Below are 8,827 nucleotides of genomic sequence, written 5' to 3' on the forward strand. Positions count from 1 at the left end.
ATCTAGGCCGATACATTTATGTAAACACTGATACTAGCCTTTATATCGATCTGTGTAAAACTGAGAGTAATGCCATTTGAACCATGCAATGGCAGCTCTTTTTACTGCATCAACTGATGGAAACTGGAAATTTTCAATGACTTTTTCAGGTTTGGAAATGAAAATAGATGTGTATAAGAGACAGCACGTGCATGCAACCTTGTAATAAGTTCGTGGCTTGTAAATAGTTTGTCATTACTCAGCGTAAATGGCTTTTCATTAAAAATTACCCAGCGACGCATCTTTAAAATGGCCGGCGACGCTTTGGGCTAAAAATCCATATATTGCCGACGCTGCATCCACCCTCTGCATAGTGGAATTTTGCTACTGAAGCGTCACCAAAGATCTTGCAATATTCATTCACTCTCTGCACAGTGGGATCCATGGTTGATGGTCAGCCCGCAGACTCGCAGTTAAGTCATACGTACTGACAAAGTCTCAACCAAAAGGTCTAAAATATTTTGTTTTAGTTAGAAAAGAATAGATAGGGCCTTAGCCAACAACAAGAGCTTTCCAATGCCAATGGTGCTAGAATTCTTTGAAATTGGCTCATATAAAACCTAGAAATGATAGGTAAAAAACAAGTGCCAATTTTATTTTTTTTTACTGCCAAACTTGGTTTATTTTGGAGATGTAGGGTAAACGCGGTATATTCCGACACATTAAGGAAGCATCGAGAAATGAAAAACTATAAAAAAAAACGTATGCGTTAATCGACACGCAAATGTATGACGTCACCATTTCAACCATCAATGAACGCATGGAACTAAAACAAAGCTTAATATAAAGGAAAAGCTGGAGAGGTGACGGAATTACCTACGATGTCGGAATATACCGCATTTACCCTAATTTAATAAAGGAAAAAAATTCACAGCTTTTCACTTTTATTTGTAATACACTTATAAATATATGGTATTTTTCAAAAAAATTCTCTTTTCAATGGTATGATTTTCATTAAGATAAGAGAAAAAATTTCTTTTGCACATACCTACGTTTAGTGATTTACCTACAACCTACTTGGCGGCTGGCGCCCAGGCGCTGGCGGTGCCGGCGTGGGTTGAGCTGTTGACTTCTTAAAGAAATATGCGAGTAGTGAAGGGTATGGTTCAGCAGATTTTCTGCTTGTCACACGTGTCTTGTTGCTCTTGAGATTGAAAAATGACAAGATTTTGTGCAAATACTCACTGCACTGATTGCAGCATTCGAAACGGAACTAGAGTATCAGATCATCACTGAGGGCCGAGGGGAAACACACTCGGACGGCATTCAAAAATGCGTCAGAAATTTTAGGTTAACTTCAATCCGCATCTGCAGGAAAACGTACAATATTCTCATGCGAAGATGTAGAAAAAGGCAATATTTTAAGTTAGATAGTTGCATTATCATTACGTATAAATACAGCTCATGGTTAATTATTCCTGTTATTGCACAAGATTTCGCAAAAATGCACAAATTTCATAAGGAATGCAATGGCATCAACTTCTATGTGGACTTAAAGAGTGCACTTAATAAATCAAAAGCAGAGATATTGTTTTTTCTACCTTAGTCATACATTTTGTAACCAAATGCTGGGTGCACCAATGCAGGTTTAAACTGAAAACTTTCAATTATGTCCCGTCGCATATACGGTAGACTGGAAACGTCACAAAATGTCAGCAAGCATAAATGGAACATCCAACTGCAGTCTCATAGTTAAATGTATAGTCTTGAGACGCAGTAGCGGTAGTTCCTACTGGCACCCAAGCCAGTTTCCCTATAATTTAGGTAATAATATTAAATTTCAAAAGCAGATTGAAATTTATATTTTCTCTAAATTCTTCAAAACGTTTTGCAAATATTGTTAAGCATTAACTACGACCGTCGTCTGAAATATTCTGGCAACAAATAACCAGCACTATGTTCCTACATTATGAAGAAGCGAAGTAATGCGCACAATCCTTAGTCGCTGCGCGTTCCAGAAAAATAAATGCACCGATACAAAATTACTGTAGAGCATCAGACTACTAGAGCCCGTGGCTAGACACCCCTAAGCAGCAAGCTTGCTCTAACAGAGACGGAGTACGAATAATTGGACTCACCAGGCAAACTAAGTTGAAGCAACGTTCAGTCAACATTGACTCAACGTCGTTTGCCTGGTAGAGAATATTTTAGCTATAGCTTGCTTGCCTCAGGTCCGCCCATACGCGATTCGACAAACGAGATGTGAAATCAAATGCATCACACAAATCAAAATATCTTAATCGATAATATAATTAACGAGTATGCACAGGTTGTAGAAAATATATGTAACATATGCAATAAAATTTATGAACAATAAGACATGAGCATTGAGCAGTAATGAACCAAGGGCTGACGCTTTAGTTTTCTTCAGTAATCTTGTACATCTCTAATTAATCCGATAACAATAATCGTCAATTTAGTATCAAGTATTATATAACTAAAGAGCGTAGAGATATTTCCAGATTTAGTTGCATTAAATTGTTAGGCGGAAAAAGTTGTTTATGAATGCATTGAGAACTGCATCAGAGTTGAGCATATAACGCTTTAAAATCCAAACGACAGAGTGACCATCCATCCGTAATATACAACGGAATTATCGGTTCAAACAAACACAAAAATTCCACAAGTTATGGTAAAAATGGACAAACACGCTTGTGTGCCTAATGAGAAGTACGGGAATGACCTTAGTTCGGCGGCCACTAAAGAATAGACCGCATAACATCTATTGGCTACATCCTGCAGAATGCAGGCTGGCATCCTACACAGCAAGATAATATTGATCGTCCTGCACTTGAATGTGCCGAGCGCCGGGCCTACAGCAGGTAAGACAGGTCCTATATCCTGAGAGTGCTGCATCCTACAGCAGGTAAGACAGGTCCTATATCCTGAGAGTGCTGCATCCTACAGCAGGTAAGACAGGTCCTATATCCTGAGAGTGCTGCATCCTACAGCAGGTAAGACAGGTCCTATATCCTGAGAGTGCTGCATCCTACAGCAGGTAAGACAGGTCCTATATCCTGAGAGTGCTGCATCCTACAGCAGGTAAGACAGGTCCTATATCCTGAGAGTGCTGCATCCTACAGCAGGTAAGACAGGTCCTATATCCTGAGAGTGCTGCATCCTACAGCAGGTAAGACAGGTCCTATATCCTGAGAGTGCTGCATCCTACAGCAGGTAAGACAGGTCCTATATCCTGAGAGTGCTGCATCCTACAGCAGGTAAGACAGGTCCTATATCCTGAGAGTGCTGCATCCTACAGCAGGTAAGACAGGTCCTATATCCTGAGAGTGCTGCATCCTACAGCAGGTAAGACAGGTCCTATATCCTGAGAGTGCTGCATCCTACAGCAGGTAAGACAGGTCCTATATCCTGAGAGTGCTGCATCCTACAGCAGGTAAGACAGGTCCTATATCCTGAGAGTGCTGCATCCTACAGCAGGTAAGACAGGTCCTATATCCTGAGAGTGCTGCATCCTACAGCAGGTAAGACAGGTCCTATATCCTGAGAGTGCTGCATCCTACAGCAGGTAAGACAGGTCCTATATCCTGAGAGTGCTGCATCCTACAGCAGGTAAGACAGGTCCTATATCCTGAGAGTGCTGCATCCTACAGCAGGTAAGACAGGTCCTATATCCTGAGAGTGCTGCATCCTACAGCAGGTAAGACAGGTCCTATATCCTGAGAGTGCTGCATCCTACAGCAGGTAAGACAGGTCCTATATCCTGAGAGTGCTGCATCCTACAGCAGGTAAGACAGGTCCTATATCCTGANCCCTGCACACGGCAACACCTCAGCACCTCTCCCTGCACACGGCAACACCTCAGCACCTCTCCCTGCACACGGCATACATCAGCAGCCTCTCACTAATACTCTATTGTCAAAAGATTCTCCTCAAATTGTGGAAGTAATTCTCCTAACCAGCCTCCCCTGAAGTATTATCAAGGCCCCACCTCCACAACCGTAAATATTCTGATGCAGTCGTCAGCGCAGGCGCTGGCAATGGCGCCAGTGAGCGGGCACCAGGCCACGTCGTACACAGCCCCGTCGTGGGCGCCGGACAGCACACACACGCATTTCCAGGTCGCCTCGCCGTTCTCAGTGACAACACCTTCAGCGTTACCTATAAAAATAAATGCTTTGTAATTTCTCAGTAATAAATATAATGGTCAAAAACTCAATTTCGAGTATGACAGTGGTGCACAGCTATAATTGAGTTCAACAACTCTCATATTGGAAATATTTCTTCCTAAGATAATAGTAACTCAATACAGCTCAAAATTAATTCACAAGAAATCAGAATTTCCAAAATTAAATGCCTGAATGGAGAGTTGATCCTTAAATTTTTGTTAATAACTGCATAGTTTTTGAGAAATCTATGGGACTATTTCCTCAGTTTCTTCATTGAAAGCATTACGGAAACTCAGCTGAAAGAGTCTCATAACATTGGAAATTGATAAGAATCATAAATTAATGGTTTTAAAATCATCGACAACATCAGTAGGATGCTCAGAGAAAGGAATTAATAATTTGTGACCACATTTTCCAACTAAAAACTACCACGTAACCAAATATCTAAGCATCTGTCATTTGGCTTACATACCTACAGTGGAACTCAACTACCAAAAAAATTCCCAGAACTTGAGTAATACGTAGTACTAAATTTAATCATTCACTTTTTGCATCTGAATGTAGGTAGGTAAGCTCAGCATTTGGAAAGGAAATATCTGGAAAAAATAGAACTAGGAGAGAAATTGGTAAAATTAAAAGAGGGAATGAACCCACCAGGTTCATAGCGTTGCCACAACCTCAGCGTTTTGTCGCCGCTCCCAGAGATGAGGCGGTCCCCTGAAGCATTGAACGCAGCGCACCACACAGTCGAACTGTGACCAGTCAAGGTGCAGCTCACAATCCAATCATCACCATCTTCTCTGTATATTTTCATTGAGTTATCATAGGAGCAAGAAGCCAGTATGTTGGACTCAGGGTGGAACACAACTCGTTTAACATCTTGAGAATGCGCAGGAAGGACAGAAATGCATTCAAACTCATCATCACCCTCAACTTCCCACACCCAAACTGACTTATCTCGGGAGCATGTGGCCAAAAGTGATCCAGAAGCTGACCAAGCCACACACTTCACTTCATTCTCATGTCCTTCCAGTGTTGCTACAGTCTCAAACTCACCATCTTGTCCATCCCATATATTTACAGTGGAATCAAAACTGGATGAAGCAAAAGATTTACCAGTTGGAGACCAAGCAATGCACCTCACTGTTCTTGAATGAGCCTCAGATAATGTAATCTTACACACCCATGTATCATTCTCCTTAGAATATAATCTGATGGATCTGTCAGAGCTACAAGAAGCAAGAATGTTGCCCTGAGGGTTCCAAGACACACACCAAACTCGATCTTTGTGCCCCTCCAATGTTGCCAGCAATTTGGCCATTTTTGATGCAGATCTGCAAAAAAGAAGAAATTTTGAACTAATCAGTTTCAATTGATACAAAATCTTCACAGAATATTTTACCACTTGTAAAATTCATAATGGGGCCTATAAATATTATAAATGTAGTATATATATAATGCAAGAAATATAAAAGAAATATAATATCAACATTTCATTGACAGCTAACAACTGTCAACATTTCATTGGCAGCTAACAACTGTCAACATTTCATTGACAGCTAACAACTGTCAACATTTCAATTGACAGCTAACAACTGTCAACATTTGATTGAAAGCTGTCAAGATTTGATGGACAGCTGTCAACATTTGATTGACAGCTCCAGCTGTCAACATTTGATTGACAGCTGGATTATGGGATTACATATGGAATGGATGTCATTGTGTGGAATGATGGGGAATTAGATAACTTAGAGGTTGTACAGAATAGTATGGCTAGACTGGCTCTTTGAGCCCTCAGATGGACTGCAGTGGAGGCTCTAAGAGGAGATATGGGATAAAGTACATGTAGGGAGAGAAGAATGAAAGCAGCATAGGGATATACGTAAAGTACAACTAGAAAGAAAGGATGATGTATGGTGAGCCTGTAAGATGTACCTGTTGAACTTGAGAGTGAGCAAATGGGAAGATAAGTGTCAAGCAATTGTACAAAAGTATGAGTTACATGAAAAATGGGCTTGTTCTGGGAATAATAGACTATGAGAGGAATAGATGATAACAGTACAGTGTGCAACAGGGATTAAATGGGATATCAAAGAATGGAAGAAAGAAATAGAAAATAGGGTAAAATCATGTGGTTTAAGAGTTTGGAAGCAAGGAATAGAAAGAAATGACAGCCTGAGATTGTACAAGATTAAAGAGATGCCAAAGTAGGAGTACCGTAAAATGGTGTAACTTAGACCGGCGGGGTAACTTAGACCACTTTTCGTTTTTTTAACAAAAACCCCCAAAACTCAAAAACTATTTGACATAGAAAAATTTTGTCAATGGGCATTAAAGGCCTAATACTGAGGCTACATAACACAATAGAAAGATTTAAAAAGTTTGCATATCTAATAGGTTAAAAAATTAAAAATGACCCACAAAAAAACTATTATTTAAAGCCTGTCAGAGTACTCCCTCCAATTTTTTTATTTTTTGGTTAAATAACTCCAGGTTTTGATGCATTGTAGTAGAACTCTTCTAGTTACATATGCAAATGACAAATTTTAGGAAAGTGTCATAGTTTGCAAATGGGGGGCACCGCCCCCAAATGGGGGAACTTAGACCACCTAATGTCAGCCCTGATGGGGTAACATAGACTGGCTTGGAAGTTAATATATAATTACCATATATAACATATTTTATGTTTGACAGCCTATTCATGTTTTTTCTTTATGTTATACAGAGTCTTATATATGGTAATTTTAACTTAATTTCCAAGCCAGTAAATATTTACCCCGTCAGGGCTGCCATTAGGTAGTCACATTTCCCCCCATTATGGGGCGGTGCCCCCCATTTGCAATATATGACACTTTCCTCAAGTTTGTCATTTGCATATGTAACTAGAAGAGTTCTACTACAATGCACCAAAACCTGGAGTTATTTGGACTTATTTTATGAAAAATATAATTGATTTTACCACCCGGTCTAAGATAGGTACCCCAAGAGCTGGGGTAACAAAGACCATCACTTTTTTTTAAATTACATAAAGACTACGAGAGGCAGGAGCCAGCAATATATGGTGAGTGAAGCTAGAGTATGGACCTGTATTTTGCATGTTTCAATTAAAGTTTAATTTAGCTAGTAAAAAAATGGCATCATTTATAAAAAAAAGTGGTCTAAGTTACCCCATTTTATGGTACATATGTGACAGAAGTAGAGGTGGACACTTTATGTTCTGTGCAAGAGCAGGCATGGAATATATCTACTTGGCGAGCCGCGACTGAATTTTTTGAGCCGTGGTTTTATGGATTTGCCAGCCATGATTACATTTCTTCGAGCTGTGATTCCATTTCACTGAGCCATGAATTTCATATTTTGGCCATGAAAAGCCCTTTACTAGGCACAAATTTATTTACAAACTCCATGCATGTGTTACCCCAAATCTCTAATTATACCCTAAAACAGAACAGTCAAACGGCAACAATAAAAGTTGTCTTTACTGTAAGTTGAGCACGTGTTAATGGCAGTCTGACCGCTTTGACATGACCACAACTATGCGCTATCTTCTACAAAATGTTTAGTTTATTTGTTTACATTACGATGTTTATGTTTTTTCTGCAGGATATTTTGGCTGGAACGGTAAAGCAATGCAGATTGCGGAAGTTGAAAATTTTATGAATTGACATGTTTCCAAAGTGCAAACCGCGATTTTTCAATCAAACAAAAATATGTGACATTCGAGCCACGAGATTTCAGACAAAAATAGGACTTTTCCAGCCCTGTGCAAGAGCAAATGCTTTGAATGTGAATGCATGGACATAAAGGTGAAAATGTGAAATGAAAGAAGAGAAGATATATATGTGACAGAGGCCAGAGGGGAGAGGGAAACTGTGAAGCATTTGATAATGGAGTGTGATGCATATGAGAGGGAGAGACTGGAAATAATGAGAGTAACACTGGATGAGAAAGATAATGGTGATGGTGTGATGTATGAGTGAATGGGAGACAAATCACTCACTCACAAATGGATGATTGCAATGACGTGGGTCTGTCAACAGGAGTGACTCACTCTCACGTCTCACTGTGACTGCTCACTGCTGCTATGCCACACTCAGGATGATATCCTGGATAATTGATTGATGGCCAGGATAATCCTGGCCATCAATTCTACATTGCGCTGCCGCGCACGAGCAGTTTGAGGAGGAACAGACGTAACACTCACATTACTCAGTACAGTATGCCTTTAGGCTTTAATTATCTTTCAATAATATATGATTTTTCTTGATACGGAAATTTGGTGAATGAGAAATCTAGAACTTTATTTTAGAAGAAATTTTCTCCAAAGTCATATTTTTTATAATTGAATTTGAAGGCTTCGAGTGCTTATGCACTGCCCAGCCTGATCTCTGTCATTAGTTGCAGATAAAAGGAAGAGACTGGGGCCAAGCCCCAAGCTAGAGAGCTCTGGGCAAGAATGGCTGCGGCATGCACCAAAGGTCAGAAGATCTTTTTCATGCAGCAGAGATGTGAACCTTCAAAGAGTAAATTTGACATGCCAATTTCCTACAACATGCAAGCCCAGTCAGAGTAAGTCACTATGCTGAATGACAGTGGCATGCAGAGTTTCATCTATACATTAAAGTGCAACATGCATACCAATTACACTAATAAGCGAGAAC

General features: G+C 39.9%; 2 protein-coding genes across 4 annotated transcripts in view; both read right to left on the reverse strand.

Annotated features, from left to right (window-relative positions):
- The window catches only part of LOC125179506 (zinc finger protein 90-like), a 36,454-nt gene extending 32,653 nt beyond the window's left edge, over nucleotides 1–3,801 (reverse strand). The window contains exon 1 of the mRNA XM_047885527.1: nucleotides 1,057–3,801. The gene's annotated coding sequence lies outside the window, so the exon portion shown is untranslated. The remainder of the gene's footprint in view (nucleotides 1–1,056) is intronic.
- Nucleotides 3,802–3,988: 187 nt separating this feature from the next.
- Nucleotides 3,989–8,340, reverse strand: LOC108672041 (probable cytosolic iron-sulfur protein assembly protein CIAO1 homolog; the record flags this gene model as incomplete). 3 transcript variants are annotated; one of them, XM_018159654.2, is given in 3 exon segments in its annotated part: nucleotides 3,989–4,158; nucleotides 4,821–5,500; nucleotides 8,218–8,340. In XM_018159654.2, coding segments are annotated over 2 exon segments (837 nt in total), but the record flags the coding sequence as incomplete, so codon positions are not given.
- Between the last annotated feature and the right edge of the window lie 487 nt (nucleotides 8,341–8,827).

This window comes from Hyalella azteca, unplaced genomic scaffold, assembly GCF_000764305.2.
Source record: "Hyalella azteca isolate HAZT.00-mixed unplaced genomic scaffold, Hazt_2.0.2 contig2316, whole genome shotgun sequence".
Taxonomy (NCBI): Eukaryota; Metazoa; Arthropoda; class Malacostraca; order Amphipoda; family Hyalellidae; genus Hyalella; species Hyalella azteca.